Source organism: Protobothrops mucrosquamatus, unplaced genomic scaffold (genome assembly GCF_001527695.2).
Source record: "Protobothrops mucrosquamatus isolate PMUCROS unplaced genomic scaffold, P.Mucros_1.0 scaffold448, whole genome shotgun sequence".
NCBI lineage: Eukaryota > Metazoa > Chordata > Lepidosauria > Squamata > Viperidae > Protobothrops > Protobothrops mucrosquamatus.
Window position 1 is genome coordinate 653,434 of NW_015386771.1, and position 27,481 is coordinate 680,914.

General features: G+C 39.0%; 3 protein-coding genes across 3 annotated transcripts in view; 2 read left to right on the plus strand and 1 right to left on the minus strand.

Annotated features, from left to right (window-relative positions):
* The first annotated feature begins 656 nt into the window (after positions 1-656).
* LOC107287865 (GTP cyclohydrolase 1-like) lies at positions 657-10,910 on the plus strand. The gene is made up of 6 exons (XM_015816418.1): positions 657-969; positions 6,807-6,916; positions 7,309-7,364; positions 8,534-8,565; positions 9,583-9,667; positions 10,784-10,910. Exons 1-6 carry the CDS (start codon positions 657-659, stop codon positions 10,908-10,910), a joined length of 723 nt encoding a protein of 240 aa, XP_015671904.1.
* Positions 10,911-17,236: 6,326 nt separating this feature from the next.
* On the minus strand, positions 17,237-23,563 carry CRIPT (CXXC repeat containing interactor of PDZ3 domain; the record flags this gene model as incomplete). The annotated part of the gene is given in 4 exon segments (XM_015816410.1): positions 17,237-19,247; positions 19,368-19,471; positions 20,091-20,145; positions 23,498-23,563. Coding segments are annotated over 4 exon segments (290 nt in total), but the record flags the coding sequence as incomplete, so codon positions are not given.
* A 2,855-nt stretch (positions 23,564-26,418) lies between these two features.
* The window catches only part of PIGF (phosphatidylinositol glycan anchor biosynthesis class F), a 23,124-nt gene continuing 22,061 nt past the window's right edge, over positions 26,419-27,481 (plus strand). The window contains exon 1 of the mRNA XM_015816411.1: positions 26,419-26,593. The gene's annotated coding sequence lies outside the window, so the exon portion shown is untranslated. The remainder of the gene's footprint in view (positions 26,594-27,481) is intronic.

Consider the following 27,481-nt stretch of genomic DNA (forward strand, 5'->3'; position numbering starts at 1 on the left):
GCAGCCGACCGCCATTGCAGGCCGAGCAGTCAGCACGTTGGAGCTAAGAAATGGGAATAAAACCTCGAGAGGGAAGAGCTGTTGTGAAGACGAGGGGGGGTGTGTGTGTGGTGGTGGTGGAGAGACTGTTTGGCTGTCTCACTGGTCTGTAAAGGCGAAAGGTTGCGTGTGTTTATCCGCGTGTACAGCGTGACTAATATTCGTGACCTACGCTTGCTTCCTCCGATTAGAGCAAGCAGGGATAGAGGGGGGGACGCCAGGTGACAAAGGGCGCTTCAGTGGATCTCGCCCAGCTGACAGTCTCAAGATGACCTCCTCTGACGGAGAAGAGCTGATCAACAAGGCCGAGGGGCGCAATAAATACCAGAAGCCCCGGGCTCAGTCGCCCCAGCCTGAGCGGAGAGCAGAGAGAAAGAGAGACGCGGCCTTCCCTTCTCAAAGCTCACGCCAAACCCCCCATTGCAGCCCTTCTGAATCTGCTCCCTCTGCCGCCGAAGCGCCGAGCGACCGGCTTCACCTGCCCTAGACCGCTCGCTCGCCACCCCCGACCGGCACCTGCTGTGGCAAACCCCGAAACAGCCCCAAACGGCTGCTCGCTGTCTCAGCTCTTTTTCGCGCCTCGCTCCCAGCCACGCGTCCGCCGCGAGCGCCGGGCCATGGAACCGCTCCAGCTGAACCTGCAGGGCTACCAAAACGGGGACTTGGATCCCAGTTGCCTCTTCGATGTGCAGAGCGGCGGCCAGATGCGGAGAACGTCTCTGAAGTTGCAGCATCCGGCGGTGGACGAGAAGGGCCACTGCGCCCGAGAAGCGGAAGAAATAGAGCGACTCCCGGTTCTGGAGGCCGCCTACGGCACCATCCTACAGGGTTTGGGCGAGAACCCGGGTAGGCAAGGGCTGTTGCTGACGCCTCGGAGGGCGGCTAAAGCCATGCAGTTTCTCACCAAGGGCTACTACGAATCCGTCGAAGGTGAGTCTCCTTCGGGCCACGAGTTCCCTTTCCTGTTTTAGGGAAGCAGGCCACTTTCAATCCGTTATCCGAAAGCGGGTTTCGGTTCCTTCCAAGGGACGTCTAACTCAGTGTTTCTCAACCTTGACCATTTTAAGGCATGTGGACTTCAACTCCCAGAATTCCACAGCCAGCAATGCTGGCTGTGGAATTCTGGGAGTTGAAGTCCACATGCCTTAAAATGGTCAAGGTTGAGAAACACTGGTCTAAATAGTCCTAATCTCCATTCCATCTCTACTCAAAACAGGAGTTTTAAAGTGCCCTTTTCGGGCAGAATGAAGGCAAAGTGCTTTTAGCAGGATGGCTTCTAGAAGCACTCTTGAAAGTGTTCAGGTTAAAAATTGAGGCTGGCAGTTCTAGATCCTAATCCTCCAACTCTTTCAACACAAATGTGAATTAGATGAAATACAAAATGTAAAACCCACTATCCCATGGTTTGAAATGGCATTTAACTAAGCAACAGCATGGTTAAGGTTGATGCTTTCCTAATCCCACCCATCAAAAATAAACATATATAGTATAAATGGTGCATCTCATATAAAAGTGTCTGCATAAGGTGCCAGCCAAGAAACAGCTAACTCTTCATAAGTAAGACAGACTAGAAAACAAGATAGCTAATGATTTTTTAGAATGACATTAGATCAAAGTATTCATTTCATAAGACACAAGACAACTATATACTGTGCCCAAATAAGATAGAACAAGTAGGATTTGTGTAGTGAAATACAGCAATCACTTCACATGCATTGCTGGGTAGGTCTCTTCTTATTCATAAGCCATACAATCATCAAAAAGTTTTAGTTCCCAGAAAAGTGGCTAGGTTTGCACATCCTTCTAAATTATAATTTGCTTAAGCATGGTTTGCTGAATTGATCCTATTTGGCTGGATTCATTCAAGTTACAGGCAAACAAGCTGCATTATAACTTTGTGCAATTTGTGAATCCAATCAACGTATGTAAGCATGCAACCTCAGTCTTTCTTGGTAAATGACTGCCTCACCATAATGCTATGTAAGTGGTTGGAGACTTGAGTAATTTTAGTTGTATCTGAAATTTATCTGGGCATTTATATGGGCTGATTTACATTTCCTGCTTATTGTACAAAAACTGGCCATCGATCATTCTGAGAAGGCAGAATGGACAATATCCTAGCCAAACCCTAGGTTGATGGAGAGATTATCTCTCCTGAGTTTTCTTGCTTTCCATCAAAAATAGTGTTTTCCGCCTCCTGCTGTTGTTGGAAAGAAGAGAATCGGATAAGGAGAGAGTCATATGAAAAAGAAAACAGTAAAGATTATCTTTAATGACCACAAAGCAGCAGTTGGGTATAGCACAGATATTCTTTCATGAAGCAGCTAGTTAGCATTTATGAGACAATAATCTTTGTTCAGTCCTTGAGAAGTAGTGTTACATCTTCTAATCAATTCTAACTGTGCTGTTTGATGCTGAAATCATTATTCCTTTTCTCATTAATTTTTACCTTGAGGTTAACAGCAGAGTATCCTGGAGAATGGCAGTGTACACATTGATTTTTGATGATTGCCATTCCCAATGACAAATTTATATCCATTCATTCTTTTATGTAGAGATTAGATGTCCAATCAATAACAGTGAGTTATTACTTACAGATGATTGCATATAGCATGCAGAAGGATGAACGGGTCAATGTGCCTCTGATGCTAGGGATATAGTTAATAATTGTAGTAATGGAGCCAATATGCTGACTCTGTAAACCGCTTAGAGAGGGCTGTGTAAAGCACTATGAAGCGGTATATGTGCTACTGCTATTGCTAATATTATCAGAATAGGTAGGAGGCAGAGTTTGGATGTGGATTCACCACATCATTTGTTTCCTGCATCTTTATCAGTGTGAAATGGTATTGTTGGTGGTTAATAGCTGTTTTAGATCAGGCAGGTGCCTGTAAGCAAATACATGGACATAACAGGAATGGCTGAAGATCATTTATGATGTACTTGAATGATTTTAGTTCGGACTTACAGATGATAGTAAGCTGTGTTCTATAGTTTTCTGTTCTGTGCTTAGTACATTACTCCTTCAGTGTGGGCCTGATGATTTGTCATTTAAACTTTATAAGGTAGCTATTGTAGTTTAAGAAATTATTAATTTTGTTAGATATAACTAAATAGAAATCTCCTGATGATGTATAATTTCCCTATAGGTCTTTTTGGCAATAATTCAAAATCCCAGGCTCAGGTTGATGATGGGTAAAAGTCATCAAACATTGCCAGTGTTCCTTTTCCTTTATTGTGGAACTTTCTTATTACTTCATTTGACTCACTTCTAAACAGTTTACATTCAAAATACTGGCATACAATATATAATAAACTAATAAGCATAAACAATAACAATAAGTAATTCTAGTATGCTGATTCAATATTAAGATGCTGCCTGTTTCTTATAACAAAATCTTGTATCAGGCTAATGTCCAAAGGTCTTCTGAATTAATCATGTCTTAACAAGTTTTTGGAAGGCTGTAAGACAGGGCTTTTCAACCTTTTCACCCATTGTACCACTTTTAGGATATGGCAACATCCGAGTACCACCAGTCGCCTAGCAAGGTGTCAAAAACTTGATAACCAAAAAAAAAAAAAAAAGGAAAAAAGTGATAAAGTACAGGTAGTCCTCGACTTACAACAGTTCGCTTAATGACTGTTTGAAGTTACAATGGCACTGAAAAAAGTGCCCCGCAAGCCACAGCCAAGCAAGACACCTGCCTGCCCGCCTGGTGGCGCTCTTCCTCCTGTCTGAGGTTTTCATTGTTGTGAGCATTTCTGTTGAGGATTGGCAGCGGGGGTGTTTGGTTTTTATTCCCCCCGTCTGCTGGGTGGTTGCAGCAAGTTTTGGTCGCTTCACATGACCCTGGGACACTGTGGCCGTCATAAATATGAATCAGTTGCCAAGCATCTGAATGTAAATCACAAGACCCTGGAGATGCTGCAACATTCCAGCTGATTGGTGCTTCTTCAGGGCTCAGCAGAAGCACCAGGATCAGTGCCGAGCTCCAGCTGCATCCTGGCGCTGATCCTGGAGCTTCCGCTGAGCCCTGACAGCCCTGCAGCTCCAGCCATCTCCCGCTCAGGCTTGTGCGGTGCTGCCACCGGTTCAGCTCATTCCCCTCCCCTGCTACCACTTTTCTAGGATGGTCGCGTACCACCTGCCAGGTGCCAATCTACCACAGGTGGTACCCGTACCACTGGTTGAAAAGCCCTGCTGCAAGAGAAGGGCCATTTGCTTTCAGATGCAAGCTATTCCATAGGAGGGGGTCATCCACTTGCATTCTCCCTCCTGCCAAACATGTTAATAAGTGGGTTACCCTCACTTATCTTTTTATGCATATTGGGTTCTACCCAGCATAGCCAGTCTCTGTCTTGAATTGCATTTGGAGATTAACTGATAGCCAGTACATTTTCCATAGTAATGGAATTATATGACAGTAAAGGGTCTGACTTGTAAACACATAGGCCATTGCATTTTGCACCATTTGAAGTTTGCAGGAGGCTTTCAAGGACAGCTCATGTAGAACAGATCACAGTACACCAGTTGAGAAATAGCATCCATGTCTGTCTTTACCGCATTCTTTTCTATGAATGGCTGCATGGTGCACCAGGCAGAGCTAGGCATGTTCCTCCTAGCTCATGGCTTCCACCTGCTCTGATGGACTCCTAGATTTCCACCTACTGTAGTTCATATACCCACTCTGGTTCATAGGCTGCTTTATAGTCGTTCTTCCCAGCGCTCACCTCTGCTAGAGCTCTGTACAGCAGATCTGTACAGAAATAAGCATTCTGATAACAGAACATCTGAGTAGACATCTAGAAAATTGTCTCTTGAATTTGCTGGCATTTTTTTTAGTGGTGGGTTTTCCTGTTTGATAAATGTGATAAACACTTTACACTACAAGCTTACATTTTAACCCAGGGGTCCCCAACCTGTGGGCCGTGGCCCACTACCAGGCTGTGGCCTATTGGCCACCAGGCCACATGAGTGGCTGGCCAGTGTGTGTGTGCACAGCCCCACTCAGCGAGCATTGCCACGAGTGTTGCAGGCATTTGCAGCCCCACTTGCATGAGCAGCGGGTGTTTGTGTGTGCGCATGCATTTACCCCTCCCACAAAACCATTCCCCTCTTTCCCTCCTCCCCCCACTTCAGGCTGCCAATGCCGAAAGGTTGGGGAACTCTGTTTTAAGAAGAATATCATGCCATATACTGTACCATGTAACGAACTAGAAAAACTGAAATATGGCTGATTTGATACATCTTGACTATTATCATATAAGATAATATAATATCCTCGCAAAATCATAAATGTATATTGTTTTTAATTTTTTCATTCCACAACAGGGAACAACTTCAGTTGTCTGACTTGTTATAAAACATGCCTCCTAACTCAAAACACAATTTCATAAAAAATATCAATATACTGGTTTGTATATTTCTGTAATGTTTTTCAATTATTTTTCAATAATTGCAAAAATGCAATTATTCCAGCCTGTGCTCTAGAATGAGGTCCTTCATGAGAGCTAGATGGCTCCGATTCTGATGTCATTCTAGGAAAAGTGTAGGGCATTCATTAAGTATGCTTGACTCTAGCAGTTCAAATTTGTCATTTAATTTATTTTCCACATTGTGTTTTTAAATTCATCTTATTGCGTTTGTTTTTATATTGTGAACAGCCCTGAATTGTATAGAGTCAGGCTGTACCAAAATGGAAGTATATAAATAAAATAAAGCACTTTTTTACTTGTACCACTTGAACACTTTCACATGATTTTTAAAATTGGCTTTGCTTACTGCTGATTTGTCAGATACTAGGGAGTGCTGCAATAATGGAAATAAAACAAATGCATTAGAATTGCCTATTCTGGAAAATAAAAAACCCAAAGAATATTAATAATTGTGTGTTCACGAATTATTAAAAGCAACTACTCTGTACATTCTGCTTCCAGTAATCATACATGTACAAAACATAAGTGGGGTAAACACTTCAAGACTAGTTTATATGATCTCAAAAACTATAATGGCCAGGAAAATACAAATTTCATTTAAGGGAATAATATTTTCAGTTTCATTGGTAAGTCAAGTGGAAAATATAATTAAGAATCCTGGAGAACCAAATAATTTGGTTAAAATTATTTAAAAATTCTAAATAGCCTATAATTAGCTTAACTTCCATGTAATGCGGGGGGCCCCAACCCCCAGTTTGTGGACCAATACCAGGCCCGCGGCATGCCAGCAACCGGTCCACACAAACAAGCAAAGCCTCATCCGTGGGATGCAGGCAGCACACAAAACCATGTACCCTCCAGTCCGTGGAAAAACCTCTCCACAGAATCGATCTCTGGTGTCCAAAAGGTTGGGGACCTCTGCTGTAATGTAACTTCATAACAATCCCTCAAATAAATATTAAAACTACTGGTGTCAATAGCAGAAATAAAGATTCATGGATGTATTTTTTTTTATCAGGCCCAGAAAAGTATAGAAATCGTATTCAAATTTTGTTGCATATAGAATCAAGTCGTGATGCCAGTTTATACTTTAACCAGCCAGGGAATCGGGAAAAAATTGATAAAGCAAATAAGTGAGAAAAAATGAAGTTTATATATGAATTAAGTGCCCACATAAAGTGTTGATAGGAACAAGAAAAATAGTTTGTAAAGAATCTATAGGGCTATAGATTCTATAGATTGCTATTGGGTAGTTTATTTGTTTAGTTATTCTGTAGTAAAGGATAAAATTAGATTGAGAGATCTTCCATTTCTTTTTTGTTTTTTTCCAGAGATACTCAATGATGCTGTCTTTGATGAAGATCATGATGAGATGGTTATCGTAAAAGGCATTGATATGTTTTCTCTTTGTGAACATCACTTGGTTCCTTTCTTTGGCAAGGTAATGACAGTGGAAACATAGATTTATTTTGAATTCTAGTGTCCATAATCTTGAACTATATAACCAGTGGAACAAATTTGTTGCTAATTGTAAGATGCCTTGCAGAATAACTGAATAATAATCAATTTGACTAATTTTTTACAGCAGTATCAGCAGCATTTTTTTCCCCAAATGAAATTAACAGGGAGCTGACTTCAGCCGAGTTGGGCAGTTATAGTGCATATTCAGCTTCCTCACTGCAATGCTGAGAAATTGAATGTTGAATATAATAATAAATGTGAGTGGAAAACTGATTTCTAAGTTCAACTGAAAAAAGCGTGAAGTAGAGGCAGTCCTGGATTGAATATGAATGTATACATTAATAATTCTTCATCTTCCTTTAATATCTGCAGGTACACATTGGATATTTACCAAGGAAGAAAGTAGTTGGATTAAGTAAACTTGCAAGGTATTTATTACTGTTCTTCTGAGTAATAAATCACTATTTTATGTTATGGATTCAGTAAGGCAACAGTAACGATAGCTTAGATTACCATATGAGTGTGTCTGATTTTCCTTATAGAGAATAGCTATAAGATTTGACAGTTGTTTGAAATAAACAACTGTCATATCTAAAGGTAAATGAGGGTAGATGTTGGGGAGAAATACTGTACATCACATAATATTTCATCATACACAACTTTTAAATGCACTGTCACAGATAATAGATGATAGTCATGCAATTGCATCACAGCTATTTAATGGTGCAAGACCTTTTGTGAGTTCATCTTTCTAGAAACCAGAATAGCACAATGATGAAATCCTGTATAAACACTTGCCTGAATGTGTGAAGATTTCAAAAATGGATAGAAACCTGCATACATTGTTTGGGAGACCAAAGTAGAATAGTACTTGTATTACTTGAATTTGGGGTCCATGGTGCTCTCTGAGCTTGGTTGTTTTCTTGCAGATATTTCATTACCAAGCTCAGAGAGCATCAAGGACCCCACAGTTCAATTTTGAGCTACAAATATTCTCTTCTATTGGTTACTTGAATATCAATACGTCTTTCTGATTCTAAACCTTGTTATATGGAACTCACATGGATAATAACTTGTTTTAAGGTTCTACAGGTAGGATACTACAATCCTTCATACTTCCTGTAGAACATTAGGCGTATGTGAGAGAAATAGGTATAGCTATGTGCACAGCCTTATTCTTGACTGGTTTTCAAATACTCATTCATTCAGGCAAATGCCTGAAATGAGCTATAGTGTCATGACAGGGAATTTTAGCATTGAAATTGCAGCTATGAGCTGGCAGAGATTAGGAAAAATATTAAACTGCAGTCAAAAACATGGTTGGAGATAGATATTCTATATCTATCTGTCTGTCTGTCTGTCTGTCTGTCCGTCCATCCGTCCGTCCGTCCGTCCGTCCGTCCATCCATCCATCCATCCATCCATCTATCTCTATATATCTATATCTATTTCACACTGGGATATCACTGAGGTAAAAAAAAGTTTGATGACTATTGTCTGAGATCAATTATAAACAAACTTAGTCACTTTCTGATTTACATGTCCATCAATGCCATCTTCCTCTCTCATTAGTGTATCCTTTCCCCCTTTTTTCCAGAATTGTTGAAATGTTTAGCCGAAGGCTCCAAGGTTAGTACTTTTTCTGGCGCTGTGCACTGCTTAATAAATTTTTCAATTCATAAAACAGGATCCACTGATATTTCTCTGGAAAGTATCAAATTTACTTGACCAGGAGAAAGGCTTCATTCTGCAATTAGCTTATTTGGAGGGAAATCCAGAATGAAGGCAAATATACATGTCCCAGGATAATGTTGCAGGTTCCATCTTGGTGGATCACTGGGACCAGATATTTCGGCTTTCGGACTGGAGCCCATCTTGAGGGAATTTCTCTCTAGCAGCATGTGTGCTGTTCTATGTATGGTATTTATAGTGGCTGTTGTATGTGGCTTTTTCGATGTTGATTGGGGTGTGTTGATGGCTGGCTTTTAAGTCATTAGCTATTGTTTGCCTGTGCTGCCCAGCCCTCACCTTCTAAGTACTTGATAGGCTGGTGGTAAATCAGCACTCCTGTTAATTGACTAGGGGCCTGTTTCCCAGGCTTCAATTGCTTTCTGGCTGTTTTTATGTCTGCTTGGCCAACAATCTTAGTAGCTGCAAAATTGTATGTGTGTCCTTGTTCATTGCAATGTAAAATCCAGAAGTTGATCTGTGTGCAAAGAAACTGAGAATTCAATTTTCATTCCAAAAACAAATAACCTAGGCAGGACATAAACTTGTGCTAGCCCATGGCAAAGGTTCCAGGGATTTTTATTTTTTTGTATTGATTTTATTGCTTGTGTTTTACTATTGTTAGCTACCCAGATATATGTGCCATACAATGGGAGATCATATAAGTTTAAATCAATAATTATTTTATTTAAAAACTCAAAATTTATAATAGCAACTGAAATAGATGAGTTTTGTTTCCACCCACAAAATGTGCAAGAAGGGAAGTCTCTCCCTTCCTTCAAAGATCTTTCTTTTATTGGATTAAAATTATTTATGAAGAAACTTTTGTGTCTTATCCTTAAAGAACAATTTTGCATTTACTTTGTCAATTCATTCTGACTAAGATAATTTTTCATAAAGCACTAATTGTTTTTCTAGTCCAGGAGCGACTTACAAAACAGATTGCTTTAGCAATTACTGAAGTTCTGAAACCTGTTGGAGTGGCTGTGGTGATAGAAGCTTCGTAAGTTCATCATTCCTTATTCGGTTTAGTTGAATTTGTAATTCTTTCCCTCTGCTGTCAATTATTTATTCTCCTTTCCATTTCTTTTTCATTACTGTTGAAAAATAATGCAATAGTACTTTAAAAGCACAAAAGTAGAAATATATTTACTTGTGGAACACTATGTGTATTCAATGAGTGTGTAGCCTGGTATTACCATGCAATCCACATGTTCCTGAACTGCAAATCTCAACATTTTCACAATTGATTTTGCTTCATCTGGTGATCCTTCTGAAGGAAACACTTTGATCCAGAATAGGCTTCTACTATGAAAATAAGAGTATTGAGAGAAATTATCCTTCTTTATTATTATATCTGATGATAAGAAAATAAGTCATCTATAAATGGCTTCCATTGAATTCTATCAAACTCAATTTTGTTTTTAAGTAGTCCTACATATGAACTGTAGTGTCATTGAGATACTGTAGATTTCCTAGGACAGTGATGGCGAACCTTTTAGAGACCGAGTGCCCAAAAACTGGCCCCTGCTCCATCCCCCCACCCCTGCTCTGCCCCCCCATCCCCCGCCCCGCCTGTCCACAGGACCAATCACCACCTCCAGGGCCCGCCGCAGATCGCCCAGGCAGCCCAGCAACGCTATGGAGGCCACACCCTCTGCCCACGCCCTGCAGCATCAACTGCATGATGGGGTGTGAGGGAAGAGTCTTGTCTACGCTGCATGGCTGCCATGTCCTTGGCTGCGCTGCTCCGTGTGGGCCACGCTCGGGGTGACTCTCCTTCAGGGGGGCTGCTGGAGAGAGGGGGTCGCAGAGGAGGCAAGGCTGGGGCAACGGCACATGTGCCCACAGAGAGAGCTCCAAGTGGCACCCGTGCCATAGGTTCGCCACCACTGTCCTAGAATATGTGGATTTTTAAAAAACATTTTCTGTTAGGAAGATTATTAAACTAAATGCATGCTTCTACATTCTGGAATAATGTAATACTAGAATTTATATTTAATTTTGTTGTTGGTTTTATTATTATTTTAAATCAGATTGTATTTATAATTTGAATGCTGTTGCACCCATAGTATTTGGTTATGTTCTGAAAATGTTTCTTTTAACATTTTTTTGACAGACACATGTGCATGATCATGAGGGGGGTTCAGAAAATGAGCAGCACAACAGTCACTAGCACTATGCTCGGCATCCTCCGAGAAGATTCAAAAACAAGGGAGGAATTTCTTGCCTTGATCAAGAATTAAAACAGCAGCAGCTTGCGGTTATATCAGTGATTTAAAGCATACACAATTGATGATTATAATTGCCTTATGTGAGCCATTGTTTTAGAAGCTGTGTAATTTAAAAACGAGAAAACAGAGTTCATAATTGCACCACAGCTTTGTTCCCATTTTTGCATAACACCCTTAATAGCCTTCTACAATTGGCTCCCAATTGGGAATGGCAGTCTTAGCACTTCTGAGGTGTATAAGTTTGAGGAAAGACACTCAAGAATTGTGTTGAAATATTATATCAATAAATTGGTTTTATTCATATGGCAGCATATATGACGTGATCACACAGATCTCCTTGCATAAAGTAAGAGACATATCCCGCTTCCCAAATGAAAATGATATATAACATTTACTTTCCCAACCCGAAGCCCATCAGAGATACTAGACTTTAAATCCCATATTGTTTTAGGATTTAAGGGAATTAGTTCAAACAACTGGAGGATACTAAATTGGGGAAGGCTGGTTTTGGTACTCTTTAAAAGTTTGGAGACCTATGGCTCCAGGTATGTCATTCTGCAAACAAAGCCATAGAGAGAAAAATAAATGATGATTGCAAAATAGTAAAGCTAAAAAATGTAAGTCTCATGCAGGGCATTTCTCTGTTGTTATAATTCCTTAAGTTTCACAGAGCTACCTCTAGCTTGCAGTCGTTGCTACTTCCTTTTTTAGAGAAAACCACAAGATGTCCTAACAAGTTCCACCTTCTAGGGATCAAAGGCAAGATGTTTATTCTTGGCAATTATAATCTAGAAAGAGGTATGGTATACTAAAGTCTAGTTAAAAAAGAAAAGCTATTATTTCATATTTGGTGCAAAGAATGAAACTGATTAGGAAGGACCCAGTGTTTTCCTGACTAAACAGAACCATGTGTTAATATGGTGTCTTCCAAGTCTATTAAAACAAAACAAAAACAAATACCCATTGAGGTGGGAGGAAAAAGCCTAGAACTTAAACCTTAGAATATTGACTTATGCAAGGGATTTATTTCATGTGTGCTGCACAATACATGGTTTTATTTTTTCCTTAATAAAAAGATTAATCATGCCAAGTTTCCAAAAAAGGGCGAGTGTTTGGATTGCTGAGATTTACATCTATGCCTGGTAAAACTTTATATATATTAGATCATCAGTCCATTTCCTCACTATGATAGGGCTGATTGAAAAAGGCCTCTGGCTTACGACCTTGATATAATGACTTCAAATATGAAAAAGAGAGCAGGGAAAAACATTTTTTTTTGTAAGTAAATCATCCCAACTGCAACATGTTCAGTGTAAATATCAGATATTAGGCAAGAAGCATTTTCTCTGTTTGAGACTGAAAAGGTGTATTTGGCTAGATCAGAGGTAGTCAACCTTGGCTCTTTTATGACTCATGGACTTCAATTCCCAGCTTAGCTGGCTCAGGAATTCTGGGAGTTGAAGTCCACGAGTCATAAAAGAGCCAAGGTTGACTACCCCTGGACTAGATGAATAATAAGCTGCCTTGGGTAAGGCAACTTCCTAGATACCAGCCTTCCTCATCTTGGTGACTTCCAGATATACTGACTATATCTACTCTCAGCCTGATTGGTCAATACTGATGGGTGTTAGGATCCCAGTTGTTATATATATTGTTCCAATGCTAAATTGCTTCTATAAATACTGATGGATAAGGCAGATCCTTGGTCTAATTCAAGGCAGCTGATTTACATTGTGCTTTCTTCTATTCACAGTTCCACATATTTTGACCGACCTAGACAATTAGCTATTATTTATAGTCTTCTCTATATGAAGGTTTTAAAGGTAGGCTTGTCCTGGAACTTCAGACTATGCATTTGTTCTAGGTTTAATGTTCCAGTTTAGAGGCCAGGCTTGTGGAAAAGGAGTGTATGGGAATCTAAATAAATGTATAATTTTTAAAATGAGAGATTGATCATTTATACTGGCATCCCTTATTGATGTCAAAAGAATACATCTGCCTTTCAGTAAGATTTTTTTTTATTAGCAGCTTAAGCTACTGATTTAGGATTAAGAAACCTTGGGAATTATAGGAGAAGGATGTTAAGAATTGTAGAAAGAGGGAATGACTGCAGCACCTTTAAAAAATTCTTTTGAATCTACCAAGACATATTTTGAGTTATGCTATGTTGTCAGTACAAACTTTGATCACTAAGTCACCAATTCATTCATTCAAGTGAAATTCAATTTTTCAAATGTTGTAGAGCTACAGTATTTATGAATGTCAGACCGGATCAGATTAAAAAAATTGTCTGGTCCAGCTTTTCTTTCTGACAGTAGCCATCCAAATATATCAGTAGAGGCCATCAGCGGAACATGAATCCAACAGCATCCTCTCACATGTTATTGAACAAGTGTTGGGAAGGGTATTCCTTCAGGGTTGAAACTAAGATATCTGCTATGCTGCTGTGCTCAGAATGACTAATGGTTAGCAATCCTGAGTACTGTAATCTAGGAGATATGTTTGGGAAGCAGATTGTGCTAATATATAGTCTTTTGCTGAGAACAGGCAGAAGGAAATATGTTATACTGTATGTCTTAGAGGACATAGAGGTGCTGAATATTGATTTTTGGTTTGAAAAGTTTTTAACTGCAATTACTTTTTGCATAATGGAATTAAAAAAAATATCAATAGGAACAGAAATAGTAAGGATTTTTGTTATCCCATTTTGACCTTTGGATCTTTATGCTATAAAGTACTGTAAACATTACTGTATTGTCCGCAGAAAAACTGTCATACAACTTGAAATGTGCCATATAGACTCCAATAACTTGAAGATGCAGAAAATGTTGACATTTCGTAAATACAAAACTGTGTTGTCTGTGGGAAAGGGAGGGCACCCAATATATAATTATATTTTTACAATTTACTCACTAGAGGGGAAAAGGGCTACTGTGTTATGATTTTTTTAGAGTGTCTGCCTGCACAGCCACACACTGGGAACTCCATGTTAGCAGCAGAAACATTTGTCCTATTCATAAATGTGAGGCCCTCTTTTTTTTCCTGTTAGCTACCAAGTTCTTTAAAAGTTTTATTAATATGATTGCGTCAAAGTGATGCTAAAATGCACAAAACTACTTTATTTAGGTCATATTCTGCATGTATAAAATGTTTGTAATACAAAACCTTTTACATTTCTGCTTGATTTGTCATCTTTAAAAATAGTTTATTAACCAGTGCCATTGTATTCAAATGATAAAAATCTCATCACATATTGCTGTTTCTTTGGCTCTTATTTTTAGCTGTATTATAATATAATTACATTAAACTAGCATAAGATCAAATCAGTTAAGTGCTATTTTATTGCAGGATGTTTCTGTACAATTTATACAGACTAAACAAGTTAGTCTGCAAAGAAGCCTCTGAATTACCAGACTGTGACATATGGCAGATAGAACTTTGATACCACTCTGCACCTGTAATATTTCCTTTATTTATTTATTGTTTATTTATTTATTGTTCGAATTTATATCCCGCCCTTCTCCTTGCGGACTCAATGGCTTTTAAAAATATAGGTCTGGAGACTTCTGGCTTGCCATTGCAGCTGCCGCGGATGCTGGAAGATGAGCGCCGTCTTCCACCTTCGGTTTTGCTCTGCTGGGGGACCCTGAAAAGGGTCGAAAGTAACCATGTAGGGGCGATGAGCAAGGAGGGGACCCCCATTTGATCACAGGAGGGCGGCAGCCCTTCCGCTTGATCCAGGGTAGCCCTCCAAACCGGCGGAGGAAAGATCGGCCAGAGCAATATGGCCTGTCACAGCCGAAGTCAAACTTACCACCAGGCATTTCCAAAGCAGCGCGGATGAGACTGGGTGAGATTCAATCTTCTCTTTACCCTAAGTATTTTTTTTTCCCTGTAAAAGCTGCCCAAAGTATTTTTCCCCCTGTGAGGAGAGAAGGAATTTCTATCCCACCCTCTACTCAGGGGAATTAAAGCACTAAAAGAATATCTTTAATCTAATTGGATTTATATGTTCCTGAAACTTAGGGACCAAAATTTTTCCTATTTTTACTGAAGACTTTTGCTTTTATCTACAAAAAGAATAAAATAAAATTGGAAAAAGGATTATACAAATTTTGGACTTAAAAAACTTTAAACGGCATCGGTGACATCTTATAGCAAAGTTTGGTATTACAACTTGTTATTTCCTAAAAGAGACTTGGTTCAAAGCCCAGATCTTAGATAAGACTCTTCTGGCCTTGGCACCACCTGCGAGAAACTCAGCTGTAAGAGAACAGCTGGGCAGCATAACTGGCCTACTTGAACTGTGAATGTAAACTTTTACTGACTTTCAGAATTATATGTGGGGAATTGCCTTCCTATCTCTTTGAGGAATATTGGTTACTACCATGAAATACCTTGGACTATAAAATCTTGCTTAACAAATGACTTTTACTATAAAGATTATTTATAAACAAGTTAAAGAGATGGATGAGGACCAGGAAGATTCTTTCCATGTTGAAAGCAATACATGAAACTATTCTTTCAGCTTGTGACAAAATAAGATGTTACAGAAAAGAACAAGATGCCAGCTTAGATATACAAACCCAAATTCTGACTACAACTAAAGAACTAACAACGCAGAAGGTAAAGAAGAAGTGGAACAATCAAATACCAAGACTAAGGTTATTTTGACCAGGAATGAACTATTGCATAAAGTATAGGAATTTGTTTCTTAATACAGTGTTTACTAACAATGAAGAAATGGATGGAGCCATTTTAAAAATGTAAATGCTGGAAGAAAAATAGTGAGAAGTATGTGATCTGTTATAAGAAATAAACTTTGTGTAAAGAAATAAACATAGTAGCACCAGGACATGCTTTCATCTCTTTTTATATGGAAGCAAAACCTGGATATATCATATCAACATTATATAAGTTGAATAGAATGAGAAAGGTAGACATTCACCTTTGTGACTGTATACAAGGTGGACTGAATACAAAGATATTGGTATGTTGAAATGCTTTTATCATAAGGAAATTGAATAAGGATTAAATTACAAAACGAACATAAAACTAATAAGTTAAGAGGAAAGGGAAAATAAGAAAAATGTGATTGGATGAAGTTGATAAGATCCTGTAAAGCAAGTGAGAAATTTCAAGGCAGTGTGATATGAAATTGAAAAAATAATATTGTAAAAACAAAAATAGTTTCCAAGAACAGAAGAGTCTGGAGTGGCATAATGTAGGTCTTCAAACTTTTTCAGGCCATATGGCCTGTAATTTAATTTTAAAAATCTCAACATCCCTGATCAAGGAGCAACACTTTTGTGATAGAAACGTGGCTATATTCAACTGAAATTTATTTGGCTCTTAATCTCATAGAACCCCATCAAGATCTTAGAGAACGCATTTTCAAAAAAAACCCTGGTACCTGGGATTGATGTGAACTAGATCTGGCACATTCCTTTCCTTTCATTTTTTTTAAATTATTACTTCTTACGTCTTTTCTGTGATTTGCACAATATTGCTTACGTCAGAGGAATAAAACAATAGTTACATTATATGTGCATATAATAATAAGCTCTGTATATCATAGCTGGAAAAGCAACCTATTTTTCCCAAAATGAATATTCCCTTTTTGGTTGCTGAATTCACAATATTAGAAGATGAAGCTGCTTAACACTCAAGGTAAGCTGTTTGTTCAAAATGAATGCACAACAGAGCCAGCGATTTTCAAAATATAAGGAAAATGCATACATGACATTCATATATTTTCAATTATATAAAACCAATCTAGTATCCCAACCCCATTCTATTGTAACATATTAAAAATAAGGGCAAAATAACTATGCTCAAAACAAAAGAAAGGATGGCTAAATGTCTATGGAGATTCTCAGTCATCCAGGTCATAATTAACCCAAAGATGCTTTTTCATGAGGCAGCTGGACTTTGTTTTTCTTTGAAGACGTTTCACTTCTCATCCAAGAAGCTTCTTCAGCTCTGACTGGATGGTGGGGAATGGAAAGATTTATACTCCTGCAGACAGATTTGCATTCTTTTAGCGAGTCATTAAAGCTACCTAGAGGCTTATCCGTGTCTTCAGGGTCACCTGAGTAGTGCAAATGGGTGTGGAGCCTTGTTGGAACTGTTGAAAGGACTGTTGTAGACTGGAGATAATGTTGGATCTCTCCCCCTCTGTTGAGAGAGGGCTGTTCAATTTTGACAGAGATGCCCATAGATGCCTTTTGAAAGAGGGGTAAATATTATGTTTTATTGAAGTCCATGTTAACCCTAATAAATAATTTGTATAGGTGTTGTGGCCAAAAACAGGCTCCCTTAAAGTAACCAAATCACACTGAAGATACGACATAAATTTATTAGTATAAAAACAATCAACCAATGTACACTGGGCTCATCACCCAGCTGGGCAGCCTTGACCAAAAGCAGAACCATAGCTTACATGCTTTTGGCTTTTTACATTTCAAAGACAAGGAAAAGGAAAAAGACATAGGATAAATTAAAGCTGGATGACTTTGGACCAGGCATTCTTTCTCAGCCCAACCCACCTTACAGAGTAGCTGCTGTCGGGTAAATAGGAGAAGGGAAGTGTGTTGGATATGTTCTCCACCTTGAGTTATGTCTTAAATTAATAATAAAGATGGGATACAAATAAATAAATAATAAAATGACACTGGAATGCTTTTTATGAGCTCATCTTTGTAACGTTTATCACTTCCTACTAGGTTTGCATGCTGGCTATACTAACTTTGATATATGGTTAGTAAAAATAAAAATTTGGTTTACTGGGCTATAGACTCCTGTCTGATTATTCCCCCAATTGCTTTCAGAGTCAATTCTGCTTGCTGTAAATGTTTTCTTACAAGTTATTGGGTTGGGGATGGGGGAATCTCATAGGTTTGGTATTGAATGCAGCTTGTGTGTGTGTGTGTGTGTGTGTGTGTGTGTGTGTGTGTGTGTGTGTAGAGGTATATCTTATCACATTGTGATTAGGCCACAATTATATCCCATGGTTCAGTTGTAGGGATCAAAGTTAAGTAGCATATTCATATGGCTGTCCATTTTTCACATACTCAACTCAAAGTAACATTTCTATTGACCCTAGAGCCATTGGCATTTGTGAAAATTAAAAAAAAATCACATCGGCACTAGGATAGAGCCTCAAAACAATCAAACTGAATAATATCACAATAAAATTTTCAAGTTCATAAAAGTTATTAATTAAACATGACTGGAATTATGTTGATTGCCCCTTTCTAATCATTTTTTTAAAATTCTGATATTGCACCTACAAATTGGTAGAAAAGAATCAAACCAATATCACTCTATCCAGTCAGGTAGACCATAGTAACACAGGCCAATATAATTCCCTCTCCAATGAAAAGCTTGCTAGTTTTCTGCAACACACTGATAAAAATGCACAAACACCATATTAATTATTGAATATTGTGGTACTGCATACAAGAGACTCACAAAATAAAATCCAAACTATGAGCACAACAAATTAGGAACTCTGCGTTCTTTCTCTTGAACACTAATTGTACATCATCAAGCTAGAGATATATTTTAGAAATATTAATGCTATTTTAAACTTAAGCCACTATAAGGTTAACATTTAAAATAATGCCAATTTTAAGTAAAAGCACAGTTATCAACCGACGTACACTATTTAGAATGTGCAACCAATCCAGCATAATGAAATTCAATATTCATATATTGTTATTTGCCAGATGCTCTGAAAGCTCTTGTTGCAAGCAATTCTAAGCATGTAACAAAAATAAACTGAAGAATTGCCTATTGGTGTAGATGAATTGCTAAATTTACATAGTATTACATTTAAATATTCATTTACCCTATAAATCATCACATGCCAATTTTATTAAAGTTTTGCTGGTGTATTCAGCAATTCTTATTCTTAATGTAAGAGCAGCTTAGTCACTGAGAAAGTTAAACTATTAAACTAACCCTCAAGTTTCTCTAAAAGAAATTTTAAATGTCCTTTAAGCACTTATGTATTCATTTTACTTTATTTTTTTCCTAGTTGGTGCTAACCGTATCTATCAAATTCCAAATGAAGATTCTGACTAATCAAATTATGGTGAACAAATATGTCTTATTCTAAATTAATATAGCCATTAATGCAGATTTAAACTTAGATATAAAATAGCACAATTATCCCATGCAAGTTCTTTAGAGGTTTCTCATCGTATTATCAGTAATGATGATGTCCAGCAATTGCTTCAAAGTTCAAAGTGTCAATTACAAAAGAAATAAATCACAATAATTAAACTGATGTTTGCTTGTAGTTTTTTGTATCCAAGACTTTCTTTCCACACATTGCACAGATACCTGTTAATAAAAAGCACAGCAGTACTGAAATTACTTTTGCTCATCCAGTATAACAATTTATTTCTCAGTAACCAAATACACTTTAAAGGGAAGAAACTAGGTTTAAAATAAATAGCTCACCTTTTTTGTATGCACATCCCTGGCAGTAATGAGAGCCTGGCTGATGAACTGAACTTTTACAAATCCGGCATATTGCAAATTTGTTTTTGCCATAAGGATCAAATCTAAGAAGATAAAACAAGTGAATTAGATGTTTATAAAAATAATTTGTTTACTTTTATATATTTGCAGTAAATGGGGCAGAGATGGACACAAATTCCCCAAGAAAGCTAATAAATGACCAAAGAGAATTATCAAAATGCAATTTGACATTTTGAACTACCACTATATATTTGCACAACATAATGTATATAAATGATCCATGTGTCCATGTTTTGTCTTACACCTTTTCTCTTCTACTTAAAGTAAATCAGACCAGATGACATATGGATGATAAATTTCCCAGTCCTTCATTTACTTGTTAAGTGCCTTACAGAATTACCATGATCTACCCCAGTGTTTTTCAAACTTGGCAACTGTAAGATGGACTTCAGGGAATTCTGAGAGTTGAAGTCCACACTTCTTAAAACTGCCAAGTTCGAAAAACACTAATTTAGCCAATGTTTCTCAGGATATAGTGATGTTGGTAAAGAGTTATAGGTGCTAAAAGTACAATGTAATGGGGGGGGGGGGAAGCTTCTATGCCAACTCTCAGCTGGAGGAAGTAGGAGTGACTATATGTGGAAACATGGAAGAGAGTAAAATTCAGAAGAATGTAGAATAGTGAATTAAGTTTTTAATTACCTTGCCTTTTTTGATGTCAATGCCTTGTTTTCATTTAGTTTTCTCCCACCACTTTCTATAAATAAAAAAGATATAATGTTGAAACCATTTCAAATTAAAGTTGAAGCCATTAAAAAGAAAAAATGAATGTCCAGAGTACCCAACAATAAATATGAAAATGAGCAGTTTAACAAGCCCTTCTGAGAATGCTAAAATTCTGCCACTTTTCCCAACTACATCTTAGTTATGTCCCTTTTATTTTTTATTACCACCTAACTAACACTACATAGGTATACGTCTACACATACAATGGGATTTTGCCTTCCTTCTGCATCCATATAAGACCATAAATCTTCTCTCCTAAGTTTCAAGGATATATATGAACTTGAGGGAATTTGGTTTTGATTCTGCTGTGTGACATATCATTGGATACAACATATTTTGCATTCATCTTCCTTCCTCAACTTTCAAAAATCCTGGAGCACTGGGGAACTACTAGAGGACTGGAAAAGAGGTGATGTAGTTCCCATCTTCAAAAAAGGAAAAAAAATAGATCCAGGAAACTACAGACCTATCAGCCTGACCTCAATACCTGGGAAGATTCTGGAAAAGATAATCAAGCAACGAATCAGCGAACCCCTAGAGGCAAACAAAGTCATTACTAAAAGCCAACATGGGTTTGTTAAAAACAGATCCTGCCAGACAAATCTTATTGCATTCTTTGATCAGGTGACAAAATTAGTGGACAAGAGGAATGCTGTGGATATAATTTACTTCAGTAAGGCATTTGATAAAATAGACTACAACCTACTATTTGATAAGATAGAAAAATGTGGGTTAGATAGCATCACCACCAGATGGATTCGTAGCTGGCTGATGGGCTGTACTCAGCGTGTGGTCCTCAATGAAACTGTATCTACATGGAGGGAAGTGTGTAGCGGGGTGCCCCAGGGCTCTGTTCTGGGCCCAGTGCTCTTCAACATCTTCATCAATAATTTGGATGAAGGGATAGATGGGGAACTCATCACATTTGCAGACGACACCAAGCTGGCAGGAATAGCCAACACTCCAGAAGATAGGCTTAAGATACAGGAGGATATTGACAGACTTGAACATTGGGCGCTATCTAACAAAATGAAATTCAGTGGTAAAAAAAGTAAGGTTCTACACTTAGGCAAGAAAAACCAAATGCACAGGTATAATATAGGTGGTGCCTTGCTCAATATTATTAACTGTGAGAGGGATCTCGGAGTCCTAGTTGACAAAAACTTAAATATGAGTCAGCAGTGTGCTGCAGCTGCCGAAAAAGCCAACACAGTGTTAGGCTGCATTAACAGAGGGATAGAATCAAGATCATGTGAAGTGTTAATACCACTTTACAATGCCTTGGTAAGGCCACACCTGGAACACTGCAACCAGCTTTGGTCACCACAATGTAAAAAAAATGTTGAGACTCTAGAAAGAGTACATAGAAGAGCAACAAAGATGATCAGGGGACTGGAGGCTAAAACATATAAAGAACGGTTGCTGGAATTGGGTATGTCTAGTTTATTAAAGAGAAGGATGAAGGGTGACATGATAGCAGTATTCCAATATCTCAGGGGTTGCCACAAAGAAGAGGGAGTCAAGCTATTCTCCAAAGCACCTGAAGGCAAGACAAGAAGCAATGGATGGAAACTAACCAAAGAGAGAAGCAACCTAGAACTAAGGAGAAATTTCTTGACAGTTAGAACAATTAATCAGTGGAACAACCTGCCTCCAGAAGCGGTGAATGCTCCAACACTTGAAGTTTTAAAGAAGAGATTGGACAGCCATTTGTTTGAAATGGTATAGGGTTTCCTGCCTGAGCACAGGGTTGATGACCTCCAAGGTCCCTTCCAACTATTATTATTATTACTATTATTATTACTATTATTATTACTATTATTATTATTATTCCTGTGATTTTTTTTCCTGCTAATCTCAGTGGTAGCTCCTGTTCTCTCTAGCAATTTGAACAGCCAAAACAGAAAATGTATATTGCTAAAGATCAAAACAGAACTGCATGGTGAGTTGTCTTCCTTTAAAAACTAGTTCAAAACAGAAAATACTTGACTAAAATCAGGACTGTGTGTATCTATGGGAAAGATATTCAACAGATTTCCCTAATCTAATATATTTAAGAGTGTCTGCATCATAGGACATGTAATATTGCTATCAATACTTCTTAAGTGTTTGTACAAGCACTTAAGTCAATAGAAATCTAATGCAGATCTAAATTATATATGAATATATTGTAGTGGTTAAAGATACCCTCCCCCTTACACATATGAGCTGCATTTATTGCCAATCATCTGAAAATCCCCAATACGTATGAACTGCTTAAAGTGCCCTTCAAAACATTCTTAATATTCATAGCTGTGACAGGTGGAAGAATCAGACAGGAACATGTGACCTAATAAACCAAATTGTTTCTATTCATCTAGTAGGAAAGGGATAATAATGTCAAACGTCTGGGTTTATTTGAAATATTCCAACATCATGCTGTAATTTCCACTGTGTCTGCCTTTTTTTTCCTTGGACTTGCAATGTACTGGGCCAAAGATATATAAATTCTGTTTCTGCTTTTGCCCAGGGTAGCTCAATTAAGTATCAAAGCATTGTTGGGGATCCAGGATATACTGTATTACTGGCTGTATGCATGCAAATATAATTATGAACCATGGTGGCGCAGTGGTTAAAATGCAGCATTGCAGGCTAATTCTGCCAACAGTTAGCAGTTTGATTCTCACTGGCTCAAGGTTGACTCAGCCTTCCATCCTTCAGAGGTCGGTAAAATGAGGACCCAGATTATTAGGGGCAATATTCTGGCTCTCTAAGCTGCTTAGAGAGATCTATAAAGCACTGTGAAGCAGTATATAAGTCTAAGTGCTATTGCTATGTTGCGTCTTTAAATTGATTTCATTGATTTAAATGAGCCAATTTTTGACTACATCTGGAATACTAAATATGTTACAATGATTCAACTAGAAATGCTGAGTCTTTTAAATTATGTTCCACCATATAAACTTCAGGCATGCTGCAATTGTCAAGTTGTAAAGGTTTTTAGCATTAGTAGTTATTTTTAAGGAAGATTAATTTACAAATGTCTCTGTAATGTTCACATGCTAGAAAGAAAACCTGCTTACTGGCAGTTCCAGATTTAGATTGCCTATTGCTTAATAATAAGTGGATTGTGAAGTTCTTTCAGAATTCTACATTTATGAGCAACACTGCTTTTCTGAACAAAGACAAAAGAAATGGAATTATTGAGGCAATAATTATAGAGACAATAAGGAACATACAGCTTGACATGAAGATCTGCAGAGTTTTTTACGCTGACATTTTCTTTATGCTTTCCTGATCAAGAAATGAGAAATGATCAAAAATAGCAGTTCTTGTGAGAATACCTGTTGTGTTTCTTGCACCATCTTTCCAGGTATCAGGTGTAATTACTGTACCAAGTTTTCTTTCACCTACGAAGTAGCATAGAAACGAAAGAATAAAAATTATGATAATAGATTACAACAGCACAGTATATGTTCAGGCCATATCATTTCACAGAACTGATAATACAAATATTAGTAATATGAAGTACCGCGTTCCATGTAGCTTATTTTTTCTATAGCTATGATTCTAGGAAAATTAGAAGCCATTGTTGATGTTTGACTGTGTTATATAATTCGACATAGACTATTTTCAAGGCAGATACATCTCTGACTATCTCCCTATATTAAAAGCTCTGCCATTTTTGTAAGGCATTGAGGATTCTGGCAAGAAAATATTTATGAAAAGACCCGATGAGTCATAGCTTATCTACTGTATATGTAAACAAAGATAGCTTGGGATATAGATTTTTTTATGCAGATCATATTATATATTAACATTAATATTACAATTTTTGAGGAAAAAAAGAAAATTCTTATAGTCACTAAAGCATAATTATCTAGATGCCATAATCTTTGTGTAGTCAAGTGACTAAGAGACAGTAAGAATTGTAAAACTGTAATCCCTATGCATCATTACAAAGTCCTTTGGGCTGAGAAAAGTTGTACTGATAATCTTGAATCTTATTTTTGAAATGAGCTCAGCTGGTATCTCTGAGGTTCAGTTCTGTCTTTCTAAAATAGAAACTTCCAGCCTCGGAGTTCTGATTTGTCTGGTCTCATCTATTGGAACCATGACATAGCTTTTTCTGAGCATCTGCCAGACCTCGGATCAAATGTTTCAGGTGTGGGCAATCAGGTCATCGTGCTGCAGATTGTCCAGTCCCTGTGCCCCAGGCCAAGAGTGCACCTGCTGCTACCCCAAAGCCAAAGAGGAACCCATGACCTGGACGGGAGAAATCAAATTGGGTTCGTCAAGAGCAAGCCATTCGGGTCACTTCTCCTCCCCAGGGAGAAGGAGAAAGTCCACCTGAGCACCTGCCGATGCCAGCTTCTTATGACAGTGACGAAGAGGGCAAAGACAACCCATCTTTTGCTATCCCTGTCAAGATCGTAGTACCCAAGACAGGTGCCTAAATTAACTTAAATGTTCTAATTGACTCGGGCTGCACCAGATGCCTAATCAACCTCCATAGTATTGGCAGGTCAAAAGTGAAACCAAGTCTGAAATTCCCTCCAAAGGGTTACAATATTACAAAGTTAAACTCCCTCCCCCCCTACTATGCAATTAACGTTTCCCAATAGAATAGTTTGGCGGGCTTTCTGACAGAATGCTCTACTCTCCAATTCGACCAGTAGAAATGACCTTGGTTCCCATGGGACAGAGAATTGTTTAAACTAGCAGAAAACCTCCACTTCTCCCTCCCATTCTTGTGGCAATCTAGAACAAGCAAGATGGCTTCAGCCAGGTTCGTTGTAGAGGTGACATCTATATTATTTGTAACTAATAATCCCAAAAGCTGACAAAAAAACTTATAGTGTAACAAACTTCTACTGTTTTATCTGATCAATACATTCTAGGCCAGTGTTTCTCAACCTTGACAATTTTAAGGCATGTGGACTTCAACTCCCAGAATTCCACAGCCAGCAATGCTGGCTGTGGAATTCTGGGAGTTGAAGTCCACGTGCCTTAAAACTGTCAAGGTTGAGAAACACTGTTCTAGGCATTTTGTTACCAGAACAGCAAACAGCCATCACTGCCAGGATTTACTGAAAACTATTTTGGGGATCAAAACATCCAATAAGCAGCAACCCCAAAATACTTGCTCCTTTAAGTCACTTTAAGTGTTCTGAACCCTCCTTCATAGTATATTCATAATACATCTGATTCAATATCTCCAAATAGAATAATCTTAAGCATGTGTACTCACAGACCAAAATCCCATTAAATGCACTCAGAACAGCAACATAAAGCAGCAGACCCAAATTTCTGTTTTAACTATTACACAAAGAAATAAACTCTTTTAGAGCAGGCAGCCCTCCGTTTTCGCTTGTGGCACTGATCTGTGTATTTGCGTTAGAATCAGTGTTTCTCAACCTCGACAATTTTAAGGCACGTGGACTTCAACTCCCAGAATTCCACAGCCAGCGTTGCTGGCTGTGGAATTCTGGGAGTTGAAGTCCACCTGCCTTAAAATTGTCAAGGTTGAGAAACACTGCGTTAGATAGTGTCATCGGCGCAATAAACATGAATTGGGGCAAACTCCGGGAGACAGTGGAGGATGGGGGGGGGGGGCGTGCGTGCCATGGATTGCGAAGAGCCGGATACAACTTAGCGACTGAACAACAACTGATCTGATACACACTAGGTCCCGAGTCCTTCAGACATACAACTAGACTTCCTTACTGGGGGGAAGTAGCCCGTTCTTTGGAGGACAATCCCGGGACCAAAAATAGAAGCGTCCGGGCAACCCGAACGTTTCTCTTTTCTCAGGACGAGGGGGGGGTTTGACGTGGAATCAGCAATTTGCTCGGAAGAGTGAAATGTGGCGCGCGAGAGGGGGGGTAGGGAAGTTGAGTGTCAAGAGCGTGTGGTACCGGTTCCGGACTTTGTGGCGTGGCTTTGGCCGCCTTTTCTGGGGGAAGTCGGTCGGATCTCTCCGAGGTTGGAGGGGTGGCGTTGTTGCAAGGTGACGGCTACCCCTGCGAGCTTCCGCACTTCCGCTTCCGGGTTCCTCGTGATGTCCAGGGCATGAGAGCGCCTTAACCTGGGATAGGCAACCTCGGCTCTTTTATGACTCATGGACTTCAACTCCCAGAATTCCTGAGTCAGCATAGCTGACTCAGGAATTCTGGGAGCTGAAGTCCATGAGTCATAAAAGAGCCGAGGTCAGGAATTCTGGGAGCTGAAGTCCATGAGTCATAAAAGAGCCGAGGTTGCCTACCCCTGGCCTTAACGAACCGGCGGGTTGTAGTACGGAAGCCGTCGTGACGTAAGAGCCTGCGGGTCGGGGTGGGGTTGAGGGCAGCCAGTTGCGCTAAAGGAGACTGGAGGTTGTTTCTAGGTGAGGCTATGACGTATTTTCGGAGCTTCCCCTGACAGCATCCGGGAAACGGCAGGTAAGCTGGATCGGCGCTGTTGTCTCAGAAGCCTCCTTCCCTGCCTCTCATAGGGGTGACCCTGCTACCACCTGCCTCGATGTTTTTTCCGGATAGCGGTCTCCTAAAAGCAGGCACGTAGGTGAAGGAAGGGCAACTGGGAGAGACTTCTGTCTTTGGTGGCCTTCTGCCGATTACAAGCCCCTTGCACATTTTCACCCCCTCCCCATCCTAACGCATCTCGATAGGGAAAATAACTTATTTAAACAAACCTTGCAAAGGCGGCCTGAAGTACCTTTCGGTGCTCCGTTTGGAATAAAAACCTGCACAGGTACTCCTCAACTTACGAGCACGGTCGAGCCCAAAATTTATGTTGCTAAATGACAAATGTGTTAAAGGAGTTTTGCCCCATTTTATGACGCCCCGTGCCACATTTGTTAAGTGAATTGCTGCAGTTGTTAAATTAAGCGCACGGTTTGTTAAGTCAGTCTGGTTTCCCCATTGACTTTGCTTGTCAGAAGGTCGCAAGAGGGATCATATGTCCACAGGACACTGCAGCCGTCATAAATGTGAGTCAGTTGTTTGTTTGTTTGTTTATTTATTTATTTATTTATTAAATTTATATACCGCCCTATCTCCCTTACGGGACTCAGGGCGGTGAACAGGCGATACTAAAAACCACAATAATAAATAAATAGTTTCTGTGCTAAAATCAAATTAAATAACGGGCCTGTTCTAAAAACACCCCATACAAAACCCCCACTAAAACATAATCAAACTACGCCAGGCCGGCCGCACGGAATAGATGGGCCTTCAGGGCTCGGCGAAAAAGGCGCAGGTCCGCAATTGTACGTAGGTCGGGGGGCAGGTCATTCCAGAGGGCAGGAGCTGCCACAGAGAAGGCTCTCC

What these genes read in the sequence shown, in the direction of transcription:
- LOC107287865 (XM_015816418.1), top strand. Translation starts at nt 657, where the DNA reads ATGGAACCGCTCCAGCTGAACCTGCAGGGCTACCAAAACGGGGACTTG. An exon ending in GTTTAGCCGAAGGCTCCAAG is followed by an intron (nt 8,566 to 9,582) that starts GTTAGTACTTTT and finishes TTGTTTTTCTAG; the next exon opens with TCCAGGAGCGACTTACAAAA. An exon ending in GCTGTGGTGATAGAAGCTTC is followed by an intron (nt 9,668 to 10,783) that starts GTAAGTTCATCA and finishes TTTTTTTGACAG; the next exon opens with ACACATGTGCATGATCATGA.